The sequence below is a fragment of the Clinocottus analis genome, unplaced genomic scaffold (genome assembly GCF_023055335.1).
Source record: "Clinocottus analis isolate CAN_PGR_092001 unplaced genomic scaffold, fCliAna1.0.p SCAF_6, whole genome shotgun sequence".
NCBI lineage: Eukaryota > Metazoa > Chordata > Actinopteri > Perciformes > Cottidae > Clinocottus > Clinocottus analis.
In genome coordinates, this window is record NW_027176218.1 from 2,965,572 (window position 1) to 2,991,067 (window position 25,496).

The 25,496-nt window shown below is 43.7% G+C and overlaps 2 protein-coding genes across 7 annotated transcripts; both read right to left on the reverse strand.

Moving 5' to 3' along the window:
- Window positions 1-11,733: 11,733 nt before the first annotated feature.
- On the reverse strand, window positions 11,734-15,154 carry ppib (peptidylprolyl isomerase B (cyclophilin B)). Of its 2 annotated transcripts, none has more exons than XM_068602988.1 (5): window positions 15,024-15,154; window positions 13,613-13,726; window positions 13,338-13,431; window positions 12,606-12,790; window positions 11,734-12,166 (listed from the first exon to the last, which is right to left on the reverse strand). In XM_068602988.1, exons 1-5 carry the CDS (start codon window positions 15,024-15,026, stop codon window positions 12,044-12,046), a joined length of 519 nt encoding a protein of 172 aa, XP_068459089.1. In that variant the 5' UTR covers window positions 15,027-15,154; the 3' UTR covers window positions 11,734-12,043. The 2 variants fall into 2 exon arrangements, with proteins under 2 accessions (XP_068459089.1, XP_068459088.1); XM_068602987.1 differs by having other exon boundaries at window positions 14,892-15,150.
- Window positions 15,155-16,911: 1,757 nt separating this feature from the next.
- Window positions 16,912-25,263, reverse strand: adpgk (ADP-dependent glucokinase). Of its 5 annotated transcripts, none has more exons than XM_068603791.1 (9): window positions 24,682-24,845; window positions 24,121-24,441; window positions 22,758-22,992; window positions 21,622-21,847; window positions 21,463-21,525; window positions 21,097-21,217; window positions 20,790-20,986; window positions 20,141-20,239; window positions 16,912-19,385 (listed from the first exon to the last, which is right to left on the reverse strand). In XM_068603791.1, exons 3-9 carry the CDS (start codon window positions 22,973-22,975, stop codon window positions 18,810-18,812), a joined length of 1,500 nt encoding a protein of 499 aa, XP_068459892.1. In that variant the 5' UTR covers window positions 22,976-22,992; window positions 24,121-24,441; window positions 24,682-24,845; the 3' UTR covers window positions 16,912-18,809. The 5 variants fall into 5 exon arrangements, with proteins under 5 accessions (XP_068459892.1, XP_068459895.1, XP_068459891.1 ...); XM_068603794.1 differs by having other exon boundaries at window positions 16,912-19,382; window positions 24,121-24,174; window positions 24,682-24,844; XM_068603790.1 differs by having other exon boundaries at window positions 24,121-24,174; window positions 24,682-24,844.
- Window positions 25,264-25,496: the final 233 nt, after the last annotated feature.

Sequence of the window (25,496 nt, forward strand, 5' to 3'; positions counted from 1 at the left end):
AGAAGTACATTTACTCCAGTCGGCTATTTAAGTTTGATAAAAAATACTTTAGTTTTTTTGTTAGCTTAAGTAAAGTTTGAGATACTTGAACTTTATTTTCTGATACGTTCTATTAAAAGTGAAGCTTAGCAAGACGAGTTTATTTATCACACGTTTCAACAACAAGGCGATTCAAAGTTATTTTTCTATTTTCACATTGTTTTGCAATTTATTCGGTTATGTAAAACAAAGTTGTCTTGACTTTAATATGTGCAGACGTTTTATCTTGAATTTTCATGAGTTTATAGGTTATCAAATGGAACTGTTGTTGTTTTTGTATTTAAGATAAATGTTGAAGTAAAAAGGAAACATTGAATTTATCATTTGAAAGTATTGTTGAATCTAAAGCAATGGTTATGGCAACATATTGTCCCCTATTTTGTTGATGTGTGGGGTTAAAAAAGAGGTGTAATTAGCAGATTACATCAGATTAGGGAGTCTGGATTTTGAAATCCTCTAAACTGCTTCGGGGCCCCGCAGGATGATTGACCTCTGACCCCTCCTGAAGAAAAACCCTGTGTGTGGAACAACGTGAATTGGGGATAAGACGAGCTTAAGTTGCTCCCGCGAGGAGACAACAGTGTCCTTTTCTTCCCCTGCAACTGTCCGTCTGTCCTTCGCAGCGGTTATCTTCTCCCTCAGCTCGAGTCTGAACATAGACCCAGTTATGTAAGGAGGAACGGAAAAGAGCCCCCGTGCCAAACAGATTAGCAGATTAGTAACAAGATAGTGGCCGAGCCACTCGATCCTGGCACATCGCGGCACTCAAGTTGGCGGCCCATCATGCAGGGGACTCAGTGAGAGGGGGGGGGATGAGCACCCTAATCATGATGTAACAGTGAGAAAGACCAGTACATGACAGCAGTAGAGTCCATTCTGGACTCAGAGCACATTTGATAAGTAAAACCAGCTCCCTGTCTAGTCCATCGACCTTGAGTTCAAGGTCACATCTCAAGCCTGGAAGCCGTCCTTGACTCAGACTTGAATTTTAAATTCCGCGTAAAAAAAAAAAAGGGTGACCAAAAACAGGTTTCTGTCAATGTCGAACAACTTCTTCACGTCTTTGTTTCAAGCAAGAAATGTGCTGAGAGGTTGTTTCCCTGCTTCGAGACAACGGGCTGAAAAACAGCAGGAACTTGTCGATACAGTTACGTGGAAAGAAAGAGAGATTTCACAGATTTTATAATAAAACTGTATTCATGTCCGTTGCATTAAAGCATTCATTTAGATTAAACCTAACAGTCGCTGCATTTGAGGCTCAGTGCCTCTGACAAAGGTGCGTTATTTGACGCAATGGTGTGAGTCATGGTGTGGTCACGGTCGCCATCTTGATTTCGTGTTTTGTCAGCGTGCTAAAACTAGCTCACTAGCCCCCAAAAAATATTGTTGAGCTCAAAAAAAGACTAACTTCAAACCAAACTAAACAAAACAGCCGAGGCTGATGAGGAAACGTCATGAGGACGTGTTCATAAATCAAAGTATCGGATAAATTACAACTTTGAGTCGACAACTACCATTACGATTCAAGCTATGCTAATCGTTCGCTGACAGACCGACGTGACAGGTCAACCGACGTGTAACTGAAGCAGCCATTTGTTTTTTTGTTTTTTACTGTTTCGCAGCAGACGAAGCGGCAATCCGAGCTGGAGCTGAAGCTCGGGGTGAAAACCGAGCGCCTCGGTTTCCAGGACAAACTGTCCCCGCGCTGCTCCGCGTGACCTCCGGCGCGGCGTCACAGGGCCGCACACGAGACGGAAAGCAGAAACACCTCTCGCGTTTCAAACCAGGCGGCGCTGACCCGGTGTTTCATTTTTTTTTTTTCGTCCACCGAGCCCCCTCCGCCTCCTCCCACCCAAAGGCAGATCGAGTGAGCGGCGGGAGACACTGTATCTCGGCCCCGAGGATGAAATATTCAGCACGGAGCTCGGCGGGAGAACGGAGCTTTAGAAACGATCGCTTGATGGTGGAAACGGGCCGAATCGGAGGCCGAAGGCCTTCAGATAATGACATTGTCTCAATCTTTCTCTTGTAAGCATGTGCTTGTTAATAAAGATATTTTAGAGCAATTTTTTTTGGAGCGTTTTTTTTTTTTTAGAGCGTTTTTTTTTAGAGCGTATATTTTTTTTAGAGCGTATATTTTTTCCATAGCGTCTTTTTTATGGAAACATTTTTTTTGAGAGCAAAGTTTTTTAGAATTGAGAGCAAAGATTTTGAATTTGCAGTCAGATAATTTACTTACTAACAAGAAATTTGCTTGCGTAATAAAGACACAAATCTACTTTCATAATTCATGATCACGTGAACCGCTCTAACCTTCTCAGTCAACACAGTCGCTGCCAGGAAAGTACCAAAGTTTATTCCCCCCAAAAAAGGAACTGATGATGATTCATGTTCACGTCTCATTGCAGGTTTTTCCGCTTAAATTTGAACTAGTTGCTGATGAAGAGATGAATATTTAACGTCATGTGAGACACTTGGAGTCAGTTGCACCAGCTGCAGAAATAAACAGATCATATGTCCGTCTATACATTGTGTGTAAAAACACGTAAACATATGTGTTACATGCTGTAGGAGGGGAACTTATGACTACACAGCTTCAGGTTTCACGCTTGTATAAACTATCTCCATTACAAAGCACAAGAAACTAAAGAGTTGGCTTCTGAGTGTGTGTGTGTGTGTGTGTGTGTGTGTGTGTGTGTGTGTGCAATATGACAATCTCTGAACAAAGACTTGATCTAATTAAAGTTCTCATTGTTCCTCTCCGGCAACGTCCCATTTTCGTTTTGGGGAAAAGTTACTTACTAAACACAAGGACGCACTAAACTTCATGTCTCAATGAATCAACACCCGTCGTCCTCTCTGAAACAGTTTTCTTGCAATGCAGATAAAGAGTTTGGATAAAGAGCAGCCCTTCTCTCTTCCTCAGTGGAAGTTATGATGATGACGATGATGATGATTGAGGGATTGTTGTGTGTGACGTCCTCGCCAACAATGGAGACAAGCGTGGAGGCGTCCAAAGGAAGGACAAGTTGTCCGCTTTTTGTTCTGCGGATGATTAGTTGTCGTGTCTCCAGTGAGTTGTTGAGGCGCTGACCTGCACAGTGCGGACGGACACTTTACACTTTTTTATTTTTTTAATTATTTTGAAGAATCTTCAATGAGATTGAGAAGGTTTTTACATTGAACACATTAAGTTTCTTTAAGTTAATAGGTAGACTCAGTACCTGTACGTGTTTTATCCCGTTATTACTGTTACTCTTTGATTTGTGTCTGAGGTCGCCCTTGAAAACAAACTGTCGCATCGCAAGGAATTAGTTTTTTCGGGGAGAGGAACCTCGTGCAGGACGGCGACTCGCCTTGTTTTCCTTTAGGAAGTCGCCCGTCACGTGACTAAACTCTCACCACGTGCTGGACTGTTTGTGTCTGAGAGCCACGCTGTCCTCTCCCTCGAGACGCACTCAGCAACTTTTCCCCATAAGCTGATTGTCTCAGCGTAATGCCGCCCTGCAGGAGCGTCTCAGAGCTGCCGTCCTCCGTCCTGCGGCCGACTTGATCTTCAGACACGTCTTATCTCAGTCTGACCACGTCGGATTAACTGCAGCCACGTTGGGAAAGGAGAGGCGCTCGATAGCTCGTGGTGACGTGTGACATGAACATGATCGGAGACTCGGGCCATCTGTCGCACAACGGGAAAATTGACAAACATTACATGGAGAGCGTCTTCTGCAGCTCGAGTGCTGTGGCGTTCATTTTAAACCCGTTGACCCACTGAGTCAAAGGCTCCAGCGAGCTACGTGAGCGTGACCATGAACGAGTCGCGAGCCGTTAGCCTTGTAGCGACAGCTAGCAGGAGGCCGAACTACGAGCAGCACTTTCTCTCCCCTCTGAAATGCAGGTTTCATGGGGTTTATTGTCAGACTCTTCATCCTGATGAGGGAAACCCTGTTGAGTTGCTTTCGCAGTCCTGGAGTTGCAACTTTGAATGCAGGATTTCACCGAGGAGATGTAGCATCTCCATTTTGTGGCTAATCGTAAACACCGTCACTCTGAAATGATCTGTGGTCGATTAAAGCCTCCTGTCGCTGGCAAGATTTTCTAAAAGCCTGAAACAGTCCAGAGGAGCTGCAGAAGTCCAGCTTTCTCTCAGACTACTTGAATTATAATACGCTGAAATGTTCCGATGACATTTGTATGGAAGCCAAAAAAAAAGCCCATTCCCGCCAAAAAGAAAAGAAAAAAAAACTTTTTATCTCATAATAATGACTTTTAATCTCATAATTTCAACCTTTTTATCTCATAATTTCGATTTTTTTAATCTCATAATTTTCAATTTTCTAATAATTTTCTAATTTTTTCATCTCATAAATTAAATTTGTTTTTTTTAAATAATTTTGGATTTTTTAATCTCATAATTTCAATTTATAATCTTATAATTTCGACTTCATTATCTCAAAATTATGACTTTTTATCTCATAATTATGACTTTTTATCTCGTAACTAATACTTCTTTTTTCGTGTGGAAATGGGCTTCCATACATTTTGCACGATGGAGCTCAAATAAACTGCCAGACACACTCGGATGGACTCATAACTTCCAGTACATCTAAATAAAGTAGCATAGACAGAGAATAACAGTAACCCACTACTCTGTTTTTTATTTATTTGATTTCTTCACTGTGTGAGTGGGTAATCTCCCAGAAGGCTGCAGGTCCGAGTGGAGATGCCGACGCCTCGAGTGACAACAGAACGGCTCTTTCTAAAAGAAGCCGCGTTGATGCCCGTCAGCTCTGCGCTTCATTACGTAAGTCCCGCTGTCCCATTTCCACCATCCTGCATGGGGTCGCCTGAAAAGTATATGCGCCCCCCATCAATGTTGAATGCCTTGTTTTTACTCTTTCATGCATTCGTACGTACAGGCCGCCTCTATTTCTACCACAAACACATTTCAACACAACTTGAAAATCTGGCCCCGGCTCTACAGCCCGAGGTCCTACAGTAAGAATGAATATTTCATGCTCTTACACAACCCAGTGAAGTCAGCATAACCCAGAGCAGCTGCTGCTACCCGGCTACCCGATACCGGCAGGAATGCAGCAGCACTTTTATTGTCTCTCTAGCGCAGCACTTAACAGTGTCCCCCCCCCCCACCCAACACCCCTATGCCAAAGCTTTTATCGCGTCCCCAAAAATATGCGCTCAGGCTGTGACTTCAATTAGCCGAGTACCCTGGACTGAGTTTGCGGAGCATTAAGGCCAGCTGGTCTGCACAGAAGGCGTAAAGCCATTATCCCCCTGAGATTTTACTTATTAACTACACTTTGGTTTTAATCCGGAGGCTGAGATGGAGATGATGGAGAGAGGATGAGCATTGGAGGGAGTTTAGGGACAATTTATTCAAAGAGGGTCTCGGTGGATCAACGATAATATGGCACATTGAGCCGTAAGGAAGAGCTATTGATGTACAACAGTACTTTCATAATTTATACTGTATCACAAGCAAAAACAGTGCAGATGTAAGTAGTACAAATATCAAATGAGTAAGGGTTCTGCTATGACTTGAAGAGTTTTTAGCACAACAACGGTGATGTTCTTGTCATCGGTTGTGTGTGTCGATGCACTCAAACGACGGCTTTGAAGTAAATGTTTTCTCAGGCTTCACTTGAAAGATGTTTGGAGGCCTGAAGAGGTAAAACTATCCAATGTTTCAGAAAACAAGACGAGGAGTCTGCAGATACGGAAGTGCCGCTCTTTGAGCTAAATGCTAACAAGCTAATAATGACCAAACAAGCTGAGGTTCAGCAGGTGTAGTAATGCGTAAACTGTGGACACATGAAGCATAGACTTCTATACAACCAGAGGAGTCGTCCCCTGGTGGTCAGGAGAGAGAATGCAGCTTTAACACATGAAGCATAGACTTCTATACAACCAGAGAGAGAATGCAGCTTTAACACATGAAGCATAGACTTCTATACAACCAGAGGAGTCGTCCCCTGGTGGTCAGGAGAGAGAATGCAGCTTTAACACATGAAGTATAGACTTCTATACAACCAGAGAGAGCATGCAGCTTTAACACATGAAGCATAGACTTCTATACAACTAAATGTCTACAACTAAAATGTCATGAGGTGCTTTAAAAGAAAAATCAGGCGATGAGTCAGCAGGATTTATCCTCTGGGGACCATGAACATCTGAACATTTCATGACCTTGTTCTCGACCCCCTCGTCGGTAACACGTCTCCCACGTTGGAAGCACGCGCACTCCTCGCTCAGACTCGCTAGTCAGCTTCAGAGACGACACGCGCACACGCCATCTTTCACGTAATTCCCATTTCAAGACAATGGAGACCCGTTTGAAGTCGTGGCCCCTCAGTGCAGCGTCTTCCTGTTCAGAGCGGCGAGCGAGCAGTCACTCTGGAAGGAAGGGCGAGGAGATCGTGGGAACCCGGCGTGTCACCGCGGCCTCGGCCACGTTCACGGCCAGAAAGAAAGAAAGAAAGAAAGACAGAAAGAAAGCTCCTTCCAGGGAACAACGCGAGCAGCAGTAGAAGGATGGTGGTGGTGGTGGTGGTGGTGGTGGTGGGGGGAGGGTCGGACCAGAGAGAGGAAACTAGAGAACAATGAAGAAATGGATGTGACACCGCTCACTCGGCTATCGGCCTGGGTGGGAACCCAAAAGCTCTGTTGTACCGGAGTCTCAAATTCATTGACAAATACACGAGGCCCAGTTCCCACGCCGGGCCTTTCCCACGCTCGCCGCTCAGATTGTATATTTATGCTCCTCTTGTCAAACGCCTTCCCCTCTGATTCCTACGCTGTGTGTTTATGTTTCCTTATCTTGGCGGGACGTGCTCCGGCCGTTGTTTTGTTGAACTTGATCCCGGCTTCTTTTTTTTATTTATTTTTATCGGCGGGCCTTTCAACCGCGGCGGCTTCTGTTGTTTGTTGTTGAGTTTCTGTCAAAGTCACTTTCAAGTCTCTCCAAACTAACTCGATTGACCTGCTTAGTGGTTTTGAAATGTGCGCGTTGTTCTTGGTATCTCGAGGATTTCAAGCATTACAAGTTTTTGGAAGAAACCCCCCCGACCCTTAAGGCCAAAGCCGTCAACGTGTTGATGCAATTATTGTTCACGCCGTGACAGCCACGCAACTCTCAACATACTCTGAGATGTGATTTGATGTCAGGCAGAGATAACACATTGCAAAAAGCACTGAATAAGCCCCGCGGGGAAGCACAGCGAGCTCCATCAGGAACATGAAACCAAACAAGACTCTCAAAGCTTAAAATGCTGCCAAGCGCAGTAGCCGAGCAAGAAAAGCCGCAACTTTTCGCCTTCCTCTTTGGTGGTTGGGAGCTGCCAGAAGGACATCAATCTGTGCAGAACTTTGCTTTAAAGAGAGAGAGAGAGAGAGAGAGAGAGAGAGAGAGAGAGAGAGAGAGAGAGAGAGAGAGAGGCTGAAAGGAACGAGAGCTCACTGGACCAAGATTCAGATTTCAGGACATCAATGACGTTGAAACACAAAGAGAGACAAACTCTGTGCGCTGGAGAAGACGCAGCTAATGTCTGGACTTCAACGCTGTGACCGAAGCAGTTCACACAATAGATGCTCCAAATTCAGAAGATAGGAGGAAGCGTCCCAATCTGCACGCCCGTTGATCGGATCTGAACCTTTTTATATCTGCAAATATTAAACAAAATGGATTGAAGAATCACATTTAATGTCATTTAAAGACACATTTTTTTGCCCACTTGTAGGCGCAACTCAACCAACTGAAAGTTTTACACTTTTTTTGACATGTCATGGTTTAATAAAGTTGTTAGCTAACAACTATTTGGAGCAGTTAAGCTAAGTGGCTAATATTCACTCTACATTTGAGCTCTGCTTTGGTCTCCTGAGCGACACGTGGGACGTCAAAAGTTGCATAAATGTTGCTGCAGAGGCAGCCGCGGAAACAAGTATGATTGCCTCGAGTGATGTCACTTGAGTCAGCAGGCAGTTGAGACGTTTGAAATTTGAAATCAACATGCAGGGGGCGTGGAGGTTGAAAAGAAAGTGAGCTAGCCAGACCTCTTTTAGCCCGCTCCTCATCCCTGCACGAGGGCAGCTGCGATACACCCAAATATCCCGCCAAACGGTTGCATTGTGGGTAATTTGGGTGCCAGAGTTTGACACAGTGGCTATAAGAGAGACGGTATCTTAAACTGTGCTGCAGTGATCCTCTCTGAGTTTTAAGAGCAGCAAGACGCTAAGTCACTTCGTGAAGCTACGGACAAACATCCGGATTGATTGTGTTAATAAAAAAATTAATATTTGCTTGCGCAACTTTACGTCGACAGAAAGCGGACTACTTCCTGGAGGCTTCCTCTGCAGCAGGTGCACCTGCTCTGTGTCGCACACACACAACACAACAACATGTTTCCTTGGTCTTCCCGGGAGGAGGTTCAGGGCGAGGATTTCGTGTCGTCCGGCGTGACAGCGAACCTCCACGCTCCGTGTTGTGATTCCCTCCACTGTTCGTTTAATCTCGTTGACAAAGCCTCTGGCGGGAAGCTATGCCAGATATGTCCGGCTTCTCCAGCAAAGCCAGTAAGTGAAGAATAACAGTGTTTCACCGGACAATCCCCAATCGCCACAAACAAGGCCAAACCCGAACAACAGAGGGTTTAACCAAGACCGAGGTTGTGCATACTGCGGGGAATTCTTGCCATATTTTCCTTCTGGTGAGTCACTCCACGCCGGAGTGAATCCGGGCAAAACAAGGACTGCCCGGACGCAAACAGGCTTTCTGTGTCCCATCGAAATGTTGCTTTCTTTGGCCTGATAGCGGCAGACACATTTCCAGGTCGCAAAGGCACGAAATGTTGCATCGAGAGCTCGTCAAAGCCAAAGTTCATGAGATGATTTCACACATTTAGCGGGATAATCTTTTCCAAGTCATACTCTGATCGCTCAGTAACGTTTACACACAAAGTAAAGACGGACTTTCCCAGCGGCGGGAAGTCCTGTCAGTCAGGGTGTGTACCTGTACGGGACCATGTGTCGAAAGAAATGATCTCCTAATGTGTGAGTCAGATGCTTGTGTACGTTTATGTTTCTTTATCCGACTGAAAGACCGACTTCCAGAGCTGTTTTGCAAAAGAAGAGTCTGTAAACAATGATATTGACTCTCACGCTAGATATGACGCTAGCAGCATGTACGTACATGCACATACATGTTATGACTTTAACTCATGTATGAAGGCAAATTAATGTCATTAATAGAGCGTAAATGAGCTCCACGCCAGCGCAAATTAGCTCCACGTGAGCGCAGATTTTCTTTTTGACAGTAAATGGGTAAATTTGCGCGCTCGCGTAGAGCTCATTTGCGTTCTCTATTTACGACATTAATTCGCCGTCATACTTAAGCTAATATAGGTGTAGACATAGTACAAGGATATGCACCCTACAAAGCTGCATGCACATACATCCTATGTTTTCCATAAACCTCAATAGGCCGTGGCAGAATCATCATTGGCAAAATTCCAGATGAATTTATGCACTTTTTCCTCCAGTTATTACCAAAATATTTGCATTAAAATCCCTCCAGGTTCTTTAGATTTCTCACAAAACCTTTTGGTCTCAAGTAGAAACTTACGATCCCTTCAAATGACGAGGCTTCAAGTCAAATTCCTCTATTTCGGTCTATTTTACAGCTCCAGGGAAAAAAGGACCGGACACAAGCAAACAAACAGATCCGTGATTAACGCTGAGATGTGCGAACCGGAAACGCATCTCGGACTGTCTGCAGACGAGTCGCCGAAAGCAGATGAGGTCGGTTATGGTTTGGAATCCCGTTCCCTGACCCCGGCCCTGTTCCCATGACCTCTGCGTGTTTCCACACACTGCCTCTAAAAATAGCAACAAATGACATTATTTTACACCATCAGTTGTTTTCAGGGGCAGCCGAAGAGGCTGACTTTACCATAATGTGTATATATTGTGGTTATGGTGTAAAAAAAACAAAATGGCTACGGTATATGGCCTAATCTTTGTTTTTTTTTATCATTTATTCCCACGTGGCTGCTTCTATATTCATGCATAAAGGCATTTAATGCCACGCTTACACACAATAATACACTCTTCTCTCTGTCAGCCTCTAATACATCGCGATATGAACCTTGTACAAAGGTAAAAAGTCGCTTTAATCCTTAATCTACAGCCAATTCCGACTCCAAAAAAACACCCGACAGGGACGGTGTTTTGTTCCAACACGCTTGAAGCTCCCGATGGGAGCAGCTTCGGCCTCGTGAGCATCAGGAAGATCAGACAATCGCAGGAAGGTGCATCTAATGTCTCCTTTTCTTTTCTGCAATGGACGACATTGAAACACAGCCTGCGTCGCAAAAGAAAAAAAAAAGAGATTCTTCTGGAAAGAGACTTCGTCCCCTCGGAGAGAATGAGCAGGAAACAAAGTGAGTCGGAAGCCGGAGGAGCACGTTTTTAGTTTTATGTCTTCAGTCACGACGGCTCTAAAATCGCACAAACAAACAAACGTGGAGCTGCTGTGTTGTGCTCTCTGGGCGCTGGTGTGAGGGAGCCCTCTGCAGCCCAGACCGGCACTTTAACGTCGTCTGTAAAAAGGCTGCCATGTTTAATCTCTCAGTGAGCGTCCTCTGCAAAGTGAAGAGGAGATGCATCCAATAAAAGTATGAAACTTATAGTCTGTTTTTTAGCAGTGGTGAAAGAGGTTCCAGATGTTTTACCTAAAGTAAAAGCAGCAACATATGTGGAAAGAATACATATATTTACTGAGTTACTGTACTTAATGAGTTCTTGTACTTTGAGTACTGATAGGTTAACAAAGCACCTATTTTTAGGCCTCTGCTTGAAACTTGCATCTCCAAACTAATAAGGGTGCATGTCTGCAGCTACTCGGGCTGTTTGAATCATGTTGGTGTTATAATAAATAAAAGGCTACAGGTGTGGTATTTTGTTCAGATGTGTAAATATCAGTCTGTGTTACTGGTTAAGAGTAAATGAAGATGACACACTGCAAAAATGAAAAGATTTCTGGTCCTCCTAGAAAAAAAAGCCCTTTCAGGTTGATAATTTCTTTGAAATGATGCGGCATGATGGTCCAACTAATCGTACAATATGTGAATATTTAGTGGCCTCTAGTGGCCACAGGAAGATTACTTCCCATCATGTATGAAGAATATAAGATAAGAAATGTGATCCAAGTAAAATCCCATCAGCTAAAATCACGAAAAAGGCAAGTTAGATGAACTGAAACCTTTCTCTCCTTACTGAATATTTATAGTCGCTAATAATAAAAAATAACCAAAGTAAAAAACAAAAACAATTCCCATGGGAAATTAGTTTTTCTAGTATTTATTGGGAAACAACATGGCTTCCTCCATATCAATTGATTATCCCCAACAAATGGATATAAATATAAGAAATACATTTCAAAATTGTGTATAGTACTTATCCCGCCAACAAATTCATCTCCAGATTTGTCTTATTTGAAAATGAACCCAATTTCTTTTGATGCTTTAATATTTCCTGTTTTGTCTTCATGTCACATGTTAAGAGTTTACTTCAACAATAAAGAGTAAAAAAATAAGACAAACCTTTAAAACATCCACATTTTCGGTCTCAAAGTCAAACACAAGTGAATATTTGAAATGTTCTCACAACAACAAGCAAAGCCAATTTAAAAAAAAATTGAAACCTTTATTTCAGATCTCTTTTTCTTTCTTTTTTACAAAAATCATGGAACAGTGAAGTGCACCTTGGAATGCTCGTTGGTCAATGGACCCAGAGCGTCGGTGTGAACGCTCGACCGGTGCTTTACGATGGCGGCCGCAGACACGGAGTGACCCGCGAGCCCTTTGACCGGGAACACAGGGCTGCTAGTGATGAAACAAGGTGGGCTGTTGGTGATAAAACAAGGTGGCCTGTACGCTCTCTCTCCCCCACACACACCCTCACCCCCAGTCCCGCTCTCCCCAGCAGCGCGCCACTACTCCTTGGGCACGGCGTATGGCTTGTCCACCTCGATTACGCCGCAATCGTAGATGACGACGTCTTTGAGAGGCTTATCGCGGCCATCTGTCTTTGTGTTTTCGATCTTCGACACCACATCCTGGGAAAAAAAAAAAAAAAAAAGGGGAAGTCATCAGGATTGACTGTTGACTTATTCAAGCTTCTCTTCAATATACAGATTAGACACAACAAAAGTGTACTAGAGTAAAAGTAGAAGAAAAAAAAACACTGCATCAAAAGTTCTCCATTTAAAATCTCACAGGAGCATGTTTTCTTTTTTTATACATCTAAAAACTTCAAAAATAAAAGTACTCCATATGCAGACTGCTTAAATTTAGTGTTGTTGGATTATCAATTGCTGCATTAATATACACAGGCCTCATTTGATTGATGCACATTTCACTGTTGAGTTTAATCTGTCACAATAAAAGTAGATTGTCTGAATATGCAGATGCATTTATAAAAGTGCCAGAGTAGCACAATGTTAATGAAACACTCCCACACAGGTAAAGAGAGCAGCGGTTTGGCAAAACACTCACCATCCCCTCCAGAATTTTCCCAAACACGACGTGTTTCCCGTCCAGCCACGGCGTCTGGATGGTGGTGATGAAGAACTGGGAGCCGTTGGTGTCTTTGCCAGCGTTGGCCATGCTGAGCCAGCCGGGGGCGTAGTGCTTCAGCTTGAAGTTCTCGTCGGGGAAACGGTCGCCATAGATGCTCTTGCCTTGATTTAAGAAAAATAAATAAAAATGAATACATTTGAGTCACGTCAGTTAGCTGACGTTTTGGTTTCCACAAACAATCCCTCTCTGTAGCGACCGCTGCATCTCATTTTGATGACTTCTACTGCAGCCAAATGTTTATCTTTCACGTTATCTGATGACCTTTTCTTATGCATGGCACAGCAGAGTCATCCTGAATGAGAGCATCTGCCAAATGTCACATAGTACATGAGAGCATCGTTGCATAACGGCAGCGTGACAATTGTGAAATACTTGGCACAAAGTTATAGGCCACTTTTTCTACTTATGAAAAAAAAAACAAAAAACATACAAGGTCATCTCCGGCTTTGTGTCAGGACTATTAAATAAATAGAATAAATATTTAATTAAAACCATAAACACCCTTTGTAGCCCCAAATTGTAAACATAAACTGTATAAACCAACTCAAGTCACAAAATGTTCAGCAGAGCATTGGTGCAGAATGTCGAACACGTTGGTTCTTGCACAGACAAATGTCATGGAGGCCGGGCCGCAGGTGGCCGTCTTACCTCCAGTGCCGTCTCCTTTGGTGAAGTCTCCTCCCTGAATCATGAACTGCTTGATGACTCTGTGGAATTTGCTGCCCTTGTAACCGAAGCCTTTCTGTTTCGTTGGAAAAAAACAAAACACTGCATGAAAAATCGAAGATAAAAAAAAAGAAGGAAAGAACAGCTGCCAGTGTTTGAGATGAACGAGAGTCAAATGATTCATTCATGAATCAAGGCCAAACAAGTCGTCGCAGACTGTCCCACCGAGCGCATATCATGACCCGTGAAGTTCTCACCTCTCCTGTTGCCAGAGCCATAAAGTTTTCGGCTGTTTTGGGAACGGTTTTCCCAAACACCCCGATGACGATCCTCCCAACCTCTTCATCTCCAACTTTCATGTCAAAGAAAACCTGAGGAAATGGACGGGAAAAAAAAAAATCCATTTATATCTTTCGTTATTCAAAAATCAAAAAAAGGGATGATAATAATAATAATAATAATAATAACGCACATGCAACTGGCAGTAATACACCGTTACAATTAACACTTGAAATGATAGGTAAAGAAGATGTAAGCTGTATTGCGGTGCCTTCTTTCCAATGTTTCACTAATTTCTCAGATGTAATTGCTTAATGTTAAGATCAATCACTCCATATGGTTTCATTTTTTGAAACACTAAAATGACATCTTCCTTTTTTGATGAGATTGCCTGCAGCCACTGTCATGTGATATATAAAAATAATAAAGTCTTATTTTCGCTTGAGTGCTCCGTCTCCAATATTTAATAAAGCAAAACATGGGCAAAGTTACTACAGTTTCTACCTGACTTACTACCTACTTTCAATACACTTTCGTGGCACAATGCTGGCATTTTTTTTAAAATATACATGCAAATATAATACAAATAGATATTTGGTTCGGGCCTGTCGCAATACTATTTATTTACAAGTGGTGAATGAGTAATTGTGAGCGTTGCATTGTGGGTCAAGCCGTTGACCAGTTCACAGCTTCCGGTGAGCTGTAGACGTGGACAAACCCGATGCCCCCGACACACAACAGGGCCAGACACAACAACACCTCACCGAGCTACAGGCGGAACCACCGGCAGCTCGAGTGTGAAGCTGTAGTGGAAGCTTGAGGAGATGAAGGACACTAAAAACGTTAAATTACCGACGGTTTACGGCGAACTAGCGTAAACTAGCTCGGCCCAACGTAAACTCGCTCGGACTGACGTAAGGGAGCTCAAATTAACGTAAACTAACTCGGACTGACGTAAACTAGCTTGACTCAGGTTAGCCAGTAGCAAAAGGGTTGCCTAATCCATACAGACCGGGTTTTATGCACCAATTAAAACACATGTGTCCTCAATTACTGCACTAACATAAACCATACCCTCCCTCGAGCTAAATGCGCCGGTTGACGAGCCTCTTTATCCCGGTTTTATAGGGCTATGTCGGTGTGACGTGGCTCCACGGTCCGTTAGCATTAACTGCACGGACGGGAGATGCTTGTTTTTTTCTCTCCTCCTGCTAGCAGGCATAGAAAGCTAACAGCTCGCTTTAGCGCACAACCCACCTTGGCAGTCACTTTGGGGCCTTTTTTCTTTTCGTCAGCAGAGGAGCCATTTGGGAAAGCGAGAAAGATCAGGGATCCCACAACGATTGTAACGGCCACAAGGAACTTCATCCTTCTCTCGCAGAGTCTCACCATCAACAAGAACAATGAACTGCCGGTGACGGCCTGTCGGTCCTGCTAGCTTTATAAGCGCACCGGGGAAGCAGCGTGGTATCCGGGGTGGAGACTTGCCGCGGCGGCCGCTCGAGGCTGCGCTGCTGTCTGGCCTCCGCAACGCCGCGCGCAGACGCACGGTGCTCTGATTGGTTCACGTCTGACGCTCCTAGCCAATCAGCTGCAGCCGCGTGAACATTGCGCATTCCTCAGCAATGTAAACGGAGCTGGCACACGCGCGCGCACACACAAGAACACATCCACCCAAAACACGAGATATTTGTTCACACTTAGTGGAGTCTTTTCTTTGCTCGCCACTCCCTACTTGTAATCTTCACTGTGTGTCTCTTGTGTGCCTTGCAGCAGCTGTAATCCTGCAATGTCCCCACAGCGGGACTAATAAAGGATTATCTTATTTTATCTTATTTGCACATAAGGCAAGGCAAGTTTATTTGTATAGCACATTTCAACAACAAGGATTCAAAGTGCTTCACTTAAAACCATTAAACGCATCAAAACATAATGCAGAGGAAAACAGGATTTAAAAACGGCTAAGAACATTCATTAAAAACATTGAAAACAGTCAAAAAGCAACTATATATATATATATATATATATATATATATATATATATATATATATATATATATATATATATATATAATAAAAGTTGCAGTGCAGTTTAAGAAATAAAATGCAGTAGTGAAATGCAGCAATTTAAATTTGGTTTAATTAAAGGCAACAGCAACCAGAAACATCTTCAATCTGGATTTAAAGGAGCTGAAGGTCTCAGCAGACCTGCAGCTTTCAGGGACCTTGTTCCAGATATATGGACCAGAAAAACTGAACGCTGCCTCTCCATGTTTAGTTCTGACTCTTGGAACAGAAAGTAGACCAGAACCAGAGGACCTGAGGGGTCGGGATGGTTCATCAGGTAGCAGCAGATCACAAACATGCTTAGGCTCTAAACCATTCAGCGCTTTATAAACCAGCAGCAGGATTTTAAAGTTAATTCTCTGTTTGACAGGAAGCCAGTGCAAAGATCTCAGAACTGGAGTGATGTGATCCACTTCCCTCGAGTGGCAGCTTTCTGATTGACTTTTTACAGAGGCCTGTGAACGCACCGTTACAGTAGTCAAGTCTACTGAAGATAAAAGCATGGACAAGTTTCTCCAAATCCTGTTGAGACATAAGTCCTCTAACCCTTGATCTATTCTTCAGGTGATAGTGGCTGACTTTGTAATTGTCTTGATGTGGCTGTTCAGGTCTGCATCTATAACTACACCTACATTTCTGGCTCGGTTTGAGGTTTTTAACAACAGGGATTGAAGCTAAGAAGTCACTTTGAATCGTTCATCCTTGGGACCAAAAACAATAACTTCTGTTTTATCTTTATTAATTTTAAGAACATTCTGACACTTCCAGTTGTTGATTTCTTCAATGCACTTAGCCAACCATTGTATGGGATTATAGTCCCGTGGTGATATAGTTATGTAGATTTGATGTGTCATCTGCATATTTATAACATACTTTGTTGTGTTTCATAATCTGAGCCAGGAGCAGCATGTAGATGTAGAACAGAAGAGGCTCCAGTATTGAGCCTTGGGGAACACCATGTCAGTGTTTAAGGCTTGTGGGAAGACACCTGAGAGAAGAGATGTGTTTACAATTTGTAAAAGATCAGCTATCATGCAGTGTGAAAGATTTTTGATAAGGTGTGTTTTTGTGTGTGTCTAATACAAAGTATTTTGGAATGCATAACTTTACTTGCAACAGTGTGGTATTAGTGCTTTTACTTAAAGGATCTGAATACTTCCTCCTCCACAAATTCATAATATGAAAAAAAACTGAGGTTGTTCAGGAGCAGTTCATTGTTCATTTAATGTTTAATGAAACCCAGAACCTGATGGATCGGTGTATTACCTACCATGCATTTTTTTAATGGCTATTTAGCATGAAACCTGCAAATAGTAAAACAAACGTATAAGCTTTACAATGATATAAAAAGAGAAAATAAAACAAAGAATCTGGATCAGAAAATGTTTCAAATTTCTTCTTTACAAATAATAAAAACTGCTTACGAATTCGAGGCCGGTTGATAATTCAACCAATCATTTCAGCACTAACTTTAAAATTTTTCCTCGTTGCCATATATGCACAACAATCTGCAGCACCACAATAAGGCCTCTCTACTCCCTCTACATATTTTAATGACCTCCTAAAAGTGAATGAAATAGGTTGAACAAAATTAATGAAACACAAACCATCAATGAATGAATGAATGAATGAATAGATTGTACTTGCAAAATATAAAGAAGGGTTCGGAGTTAAGGTTACATTCACCTTTGCAGGCACACCTGCCACTTTGTACTAGTGCAAAGAATTGATTCTGCTCAACAAAATGCCACACATCGTTTTGTTGCATGTTCGCTTTAAGACTATTATTGCATGCCTTCAGTGGCCATGTGAGGTATACAAACATATTGTTCCGACAGCTACGTACTTTATATCTAACAGGACTTGACCTTCCCCAAGTAATCTAACAAAAAAACATGACAACGCATAAAAGTACCCATTAGCGAGAGTCAGGAAGCTTTTCCTGGAGTGCGTCACTCCGACCAGAGTTCACGAGTTTCCAGCCGATCACATCGTCACATTTTTTTTTATAAGTGAGCGGAAGTGACAAGTGAAAAGAAAGTACAACGGGACAGTCAATAAAGAAACGAGTACAGTAACCCAGATAACATGGAGCGCTTGGAAATAACATTTTACCTTAAAACTTACTTCAACGACAACAGAACTTTTGTGTTAATTACCCCCGAGTGTAAACTCTGCTTTACTGCATAAAGAAGGATCCCCTTCAAAACCAGGTTTGCATTTATCAGATTATAATGTCAGTATTTGACAAAAAAAAATAAAAAAATCTACTAATACGAACGCTGCATCGGGAATTTATAAGCGACAGAGATTACAAGTTTAAACATCTTCATAGTGGGAGTGCTTAGGCCGAAAGCTGAGAAAACACACACACTTTTTCAGTACTTTCATCCCCTCGGGACAGATAACAGAAAATGTCAAGTATAAGTATATCTAGTGAATATTTTTTACTCGTAAAGCACTTGAGCTTTTAAGTGATCTTTCGAGTGACTATTTGACGTCAATGCACCAACAAAGAAGACACAGAACATCCAAAACACCACCTAGATTCTACGATATTGAAAGATGCTCATCAGTTTCCAGTCAACAGAATTGTGTATGTGTGTGAGAATGTATGACATAACGTTTAGTACTAAGTTTGGTTGGCTCTGAAATATAAATGAACTAGTATAACTTCTTAAATTCTTCTGTTTCCTCAAGGCACAGCATACTTAAGATATGCAGGTCTACGTAAATTAGGTTGAGCCTAAAACAAAACTCTTTGTAGTTTGTGAAGATGGCTTTGAGCCGCGGCCCGTTGCATAGAGTCAGGCCACCTCGCGGCGGCGGTCACGCCCGCTTCCACCTTGAACGCCCGCCTCGGTTTCTGCGTCTGCTGTTTGGACTCGAGGAGGGAGAACAGAGGAGGGCGGAGCCGGCTGGAGGAGTCCTCAGGCAGGATTTAAAAACTAATCGCCTTTCGATTTCACATTTTTATACTCAGTTTGGAGCTTCGGGAAGGGAGGGGGAGGAAGACACAGAAACCGGTTCAGGACACGAGTACAGAACTCCGAAAAAAAAAAAACACCAACAACTGCAGACTTCCCGTCGCAAATGGAGTGTCCGGGTTCAAGCGAACTCGTAGAAGGTCTGCTGGCTCTTTAACTCGGAGTACACCAGCCCTTCCGCCGAGATGGCGTCCCCGAGCCCGACTGTCCGGAGCGGCTCCTTGCAGACCAGCACGACCGTCAGGTGGAAGGTGACGTTTCCTCGGCGCCACGTGGTGACGGGCTGGGCGGGGTTCAGCGTCAGCTCCTCGCGGGGCTCGCCGTGCGAGCTGTGAAACTCCAGCGGGGCTTTGAGCTCCACTTTGCCGGCGTCGACGAACTGGAGGCCGCACGCCTGGCTGCTGGCCACCCGCGCCCCGGCCATCACCGCCGCCGCCTGGTTCCCCCAGTACCCGTCCACCGTGGCCAGGATGTGGTAGGCCAGCGTGTGGAAGTGGATGCGCGTCAGGTCCGCCTCGGACGACGGCTCGCTGCGGCCGTGCCGCTCCAGGATCCAGAGGAGGATGTCGCTGACCCGGCCCACGTCCGGGACGCCTTTCCAGGCGGCCAGGTCGGCGTGAGGCCCGTCGCCGGCCTGAGAGAGGAAGAGCAGCTCCTGCTCGTTCAGCCCAATGGAGCTGACGATGGGCATGACCTGCTAACGGGGAAACGGGGCAAACACTTTAATTACACGTACAGAACGCTCTCCAGGAGGTGAGGTTCTCCATTAGGGGCCGATCACACCAGACGCGACTTTTAAAAGCGCAGCCGCTTCAAAAACTCGTTGACGAAAACTGTCCAGCGGGACTGCCTACGCAACCGGGCGATAAAACTTCATTTACAAAATGGATTCAAGCAGACGTCGGCCCTTGCTGTGTTGTGGGATGAGGAAAAAGTTTATGGGTTCACGATATAAAAGAAAAGAGTACGGCGAATACAACCATCTATTCCGCGAATTGCGTCTCGATGACGAGAGCTTTCAGTTGTACTTTCGTCTGAGCAGGACTCAAGTTAAGCGTCTTCTAAGCAGTAGAGTCGTGTTTCCATCTAGAATTGTAAAGCTCTTCGTAATTAAATACCGCTAACATTAGCGCCTCGTCGGAGGGAAGCCTTTTCTTTTGAATTCCCCGCTGTTCACACCACTCGAAAACAAGAAAGAATAAAGCTCCGCCTCTCGCTTGATCCGATTGGCTGCCTTGGCCGAGCGAGACAGTGATGAACTGTGCGACTCTGTGCCTCGCGCTTAAAAGGTGAGAATATTTAAACTCTTAAAACCGCTAGAAAAATGCAACACGTGTCATTTTAAAGCTGCCGTATCGTAGGAAATCTCAATGGTTTTGCTAGCGACGCGTTGTTGAGCGTCGCGATCGGTGCGATCGGCCCCTCAGGCGCGACACGTTTTCGCACATGTACCTCCTGCATGATGCTGCTCATGTATTCTTTGTCCGTCATGCTCGCCAGCTCCAAGTGGATGGGGATATCTTGACGGATCTCAGATATGGCTAACACGGCCTGCGAAGAGAAAGTACAAATATTATATTAGTCATTGACATGTGACCGTGCACATTCCAACACACTACATGCAGCATCAATCTCTAGCTTTGTGCAGTTAAGAATCCATGACATGCAACGTTACATTACAATTGTTCTGCATCAAAGAATCACCTAAAATGTTGAGGTCACAGTGAAAAGAATCACTGTGAAGAAGTACCTTACAGATAAATGTTCCAAAGAGAAACAATAGTTTTAGTTGTTTTGTATGATAATAGTTTCAATTAATAGATGTTATTATTATTTGGTCATTTTCAACAAAAGCAGATGATGCACATGTTAAATGTTCACTGTTAAATGTTAAATGTTTCACAACAACCTACCAGGACAAATTCTTCGTATGTGTAAACTTACTTGGCAATAAATGATTCTGATTCTGTGATGAAGTGATTAAAGTTTAAAACATTTTTTACTGCAAAGCTGGAAAACAAATAACACATCAAGTATGATATGATGTGCAGTTAATGGGCCGAACCCATGGATCGTAACAAACAGACTTCCAGCCGCTGACCTCTTTGAGTCGGTCCTCCCACAGCTCTCTGCCCTGACCCTCCATCATGTGGAGGCCCGACAGGACGACCAGGTCGGGCTCGAACTCGTCCAGGTTGGCCACGAACGTCTCCAGGGACCTCATCTCCCCGTTGGACATGTCGTGGGAGAAGATGAAGCGGTTGGCTTGAGGGGCCTGAGTTGAACCCCACTGTTCACCTAGAAAACAGGGGAGGGGGCGGGGGAGGAACCAAATGCCACTGCTGCATTGAAAAACACGTAAAGTGCAACAGATCCAGTAGAAGCTGCGGCGTGCTCGTGGTCTTTACCGGCTTTATACTCCAGGATGAGGTGATATTCGTCCGTCTCCTGCAGAGAGTCTGGGGGAACGACGATCTGCTCGTCCAGCATCTCGTGAAGTTTAGGACCAACTGGGCCACATAACAACACCTGAGGTAGAACAGTCATTTTACATGCCAGGTTTATGCATTACATGATAATATACTGCTGCCAAAGCAATGTAACAAATGTAAGGGACGTGTTTTCTCATTTCTTTCGTCAAATTGTCAGCAAGTGAAGCAGCCAAAACACTATTGAAATAGATTTCACTGACCAGCTTGACACTTCTATGTTTATTTTATTGGGGTTCTTTGAGAGTAAGAGTCTCCATCAGAAGTATAAGCATGCTGTTGTACCATTATATCAGGGTAGGTGGCGAGCTTCTGGCTAATGAGAGCGGCGTTCCCTCCCACATACAGCTGGAAGAAGACACAAGTCAAGTTTACCAGGAAGAAGATAAAAAAAAATAGTTTTTTTAAAAACTAGAAGAAGTTTGGGGAGTGAGGTCGCCTTGCCTTTGCTCCAGGGTATTCTGCCGCCGCGCGTGCGATCCTCTGAAAGGCCTCGGAGTCGCTAAAGAAGCGCTCGGCGGCGGCCCCGCGCTCCATGTAGTGGACGAAGGCCTCCTTCAGCTCCTCTTTGGAGTGCAGCACTTCGTGGTCCAGGCCGACGCCGGGATCCACCGCCATGGCCTGCAGCAGGCCCACCCCTGAGACCACCACGTCCACACAGGCGTTCACCCTGACGATGAGGAGAGAAAGATAGGTCATTATTTAATTATCATCTGGCTTTTACTAAAAAATAATCCAGTGGATCTTAAGATACTTTTTTTTTTTTTTTTTTAAAGGTCTGTTGGTCACATGATCTCTAAAATGGCAAAATTGGAGACATGAGCAGCTGTTGGAGAGGCCTAGAATAAAGCTGGACTGGTGTCAGCGGGTTTTTGATACAGACAAATAATTAAAAATGTAAACAGGTCAGCTTGGAAGGACACATTTAAATCAAAAACACATACTAATACTAAATACTAAAAAACACATACTAAAAATCAGAGGAGTCAGAGGAGTGTGTTTTGCATGTCAGGTGGCAAAAATAACTATATTATTATTAGTATTATGATGAATATCATCCTCATCCTCCCTCCTTCTGTATTGTTGGACTTCCCTTTATTCAATATTCATAAAAAGAGGACCACTCTTTGGAACAATACAATTCCATCACTCTGATCAAGCTGAATTCATGAAGCCACGCCCACTTTCGAGGGAATCAAATCCCTTTTTTAACGAGAGACAGACAGACATTTTCACTTTGAAATATTTCCCATTTTGGTAAATAACGAAGCCTTACAAACTGAACTTCAGGTGATCACCCACCCCCTCTCTAATTCTCTACTGGTCGAGAGTCGAGACCATCTGTCCATCCCTCCAGGAGCCAGTCCTTCAGTTCCAGCTAATCACCATCTTCCACCTTGATCCAGCGTGTTGGCTATTCTAAAGGATCCTAAAAGGCTTTAGGCTCGGTATAGGACCAAGCCACCTGCGCTGGGAATCCCAACACATTCCTTCACACGGAGAGCCAACTGCCGCCTCTCAACATGCCGCCGCGTGCAGGAGATCAACTTCAGAAAGACAGGCGTCTGTATTCAACTCACCCTACTGCCACTTTGCTCCACTGGCGGGTCGGCAGAGTTATCAGAGTCTCCCAGGAAGCGGCGATCACCTGCTCCAGGCTGTTCTGACTCTGAGGCGACGACTGAAAGTTCGGCAGGCCGATGTATTGCAGAATCTGCTCCGGCAGGTCCGGGCCGCCATGGTAGAAGTAGCCAACAGCTAACGCCAGCAGGGCCGCTGCTGAAGCCTTCCTCCACATGATGCTCCCACACACTCCTGCAGAAAGAGAGAGAAAGCTGTCACTTCTCTCATTTCAGCCAGTCGAACGTGATTGACAGCTTTGTTGTCGTTATCAGTGATGACGTTTAGGAGCTGCGTACCAAGGTTCAGTGTTCAAAGACATAAAAGCATGAAAAAAACAAGTAAATACTCGTCAAAATTGTATGTGTAAAACTAAATGTTGTAGTCTTTAATGACAGCGTGTTTAGAACAATTAACTTTGACAACGTATCTATAGAACGATAACATGATAACATGTTTTCATACGAGTAAGCTGAAAATTGATAAACAATATTACTGAAAAAAGGTGTTTGAATTAGAGCGAAAACGATAAGTGCACCAGCAGCTATTTGGATAATCTAATTAGTATTTGTTTTAAGTAAACATGAGATGGTTGCGGAACAGGTCCCCAAAAGAAAGGACAACAAAGCTGCACAAACAAACTAATATTTGCACATTTGTGTTCATTTCTGACACATACGCTCCGCTACAGATTGCCTATAAGCATATGATTACATTTATTACATTAATTTAACACATTAGCTATTTGAAAATACAGCTTCATAATAATAATAATATAGCTTTGCCCTCAATAATATGTCAATGTATCCCTGTCCTATCAAGTATCGTAAGTATTTAAGATGTTGTATCAAAGTTAGAAATTCTAGTATTGTGACAACACCATACAGACACACATAGAAAGACAATACTTGGGAGTTAATTTGACACATAATCGTATTAAGGCACGTCTTTAACTCAGTTAATCCACATTTACAGCTTGATGACGTGTTCACTGATACCACTGAGAAGCATAAGGTGCAGCCACGCTGGCGTGTACTTATGGGACAGAATACATGGGTTTGGGCAGTGCTAACGTGCACACACACAGACACACAGACACACACTCACACTCAAGGTGCGCACTAACATGCTAGCAGCAGCAGCACACAGGGGGAATCTTTAAGCTTTAGTTCATTACAGCTAATCTGACAGTTCGGCAGGCGATCTAATTTAAGAGTCGAGCCACAACACTGGTCCTGTAACTGTTTTACACACGGCAGCTCGACAACAAGCTTGTTTTGTTGACATTTCCAAGTAGCTCCTCAAGCTGTTAGCGGCACGTACCGTTAATAATGTGCAGGCTCCGAGTTCAGTTAGTCAGGATGAGAGTCCAGTTTCCTGGTGAGGCACACAAACAGCACTCAGTGCTACCGGTGGATTGAAATGTAGCTGGAGAAGTCGGTACATTGGAGGCGGAATGAAGAGACAGCGACTTCCGGTTACCGCTCCTGCGCATGCGCCACTACAGGGCTACATTCCATAGGGCAGTGGTTCTCAACCGTTTTTCAGTGACGTACCCCGCGTAAAATATTTGTTGAGCCTAATTGTTTTTAGTTTTTATTTTTAGATTAGTACCTCATAAACTATGAAAGCCCGTTTCCACAACTGTAATTAAAAAAAAAAAGATTTAGTATCTCATAATTATGAGACGCTAAGTCATCATTATGAGATAAAATTGCAGCTTTCTGCTTTGACTTTGAAAGCTGTCAATACATTTTGAATGAGAAGCTAAATGTTTCCTTCCTTTCCGGATTACATCTCATAATCATGAGATACTAACTTACATCGAAATTATGAGATCGTTAAGTCATCATTATGAGATAGTATCTTAAAATTATGACTTACAGGATCTTCATTTTGTTATCGTGGCGAAGACAGGGCTTCCGTAGTTTTGACCGGAGACAGTATCCGAGAAGGTTTGACATTGAATTGCAGAATCAAACAATACGGCGTGGACTCTAAATCTGGCCTCCAAGTAGTCTTATAGGCCAGAAAGCCTGGAGCTTTCGGATGTGCATTTTTTAAATTTAAATTAAATAAAAAATGTTTAAAGCGGTGCTCTGATCGGTGCAGTTTGCAAAAGCTATGACGCAGTCCACGCAGTTAGTCTGTCTATGAACGACCACGAAACTAAAGATAAACGTATCCAGGAAGATATTGTATTTGTCCGGGAGGACGGTGGTGTGGTGGGTTAGGCAGACGAACCTCACGCGGGGGTTCCGGGTTCGAGGCTGACATCAGGGCTTTCCTCACAGTTACCTGAGTGGAGTGAGGATCCGCTCAGGCAGCGCTCTCCTCGCAGGCTTTCCTCACAGCCTCCTGAGCGAAGAGGCTCCGCTCAGACAGCCATGGCCCGAAGTACAAAGTCTAGCGAAAGTGAATGGTGTGTGAATGTGACTGGGAGTGAATGTGAGTGCGTATCAATAATCTATATAATTCGCTACGTCTGCGTATGTTCACCTGCGTGCAGCGTTCCCGCTAGTGCACACACCGCCAGGGGAAACATCCTGTATTTTTAATTAGTGAATCTATCTCACTATACTTGTAGTACATAGTATTTATTAGTCATCTGTATTTATTATCTATTTTGCTTTCTATTTTATTTAAATATCATTTTGTTTTCTTTCAAAAATTATATCCGGATCCGGAGAATATTTTTT

What these genes read in the sequence shown, in the direction of transcription:
- ppib (XM_068602987.1), bottom strand. Translation starts at nt 15,026, where the DNA reads ATGGTGAGACTCTGCGAGAGAAGGATGAAGTTCCTTGTGGCCGTTACA. An exon ending in CAAAGGAGACGGCACTGGAG is followed by an intron (nt 12,791 to 13,337) that starts GTAAGACGGCCA and finishes TCTTAAATCAAG; the next exon opens with GCAAGAGCATCTATGGCGAC. An exon ending in GGAAAATTCTGGAGGGGATG is followed by an intron (nt 12,167 to 12,605) that starts GTGAGTGTTTTG and finishes TTTTTTTCCCAG; the next exon opens with GATGTGGTGTCGAAGATCGA.
- adpgk (XM_068603793.1), bottom strand. Translation starts at nt 22,975, where the DNA reads ATGTGGAGGAAGGCTTCAGCAGCGGCCCTGCTGGCGTTAGCTGTTGGC. An exon ending in TGGAGCAAAGTGGCAGTAGG is followed by an intron (nt 21,848 to 22,757) that starts GTGAGTTGAATA and finishes CCTCATCGTCAG; the next exon opens with GGTGAACGCCTGTGTGGACG. An exon ending in GGGAGGACCGACTCAAAGAG is followed by an intron (nt 20,240 to 20,789) that starts GTCAGCGGCTGG and finishes TTCTCTTCGCAG; the next exon opens with GCCGTGTTAGCCATATCTGA.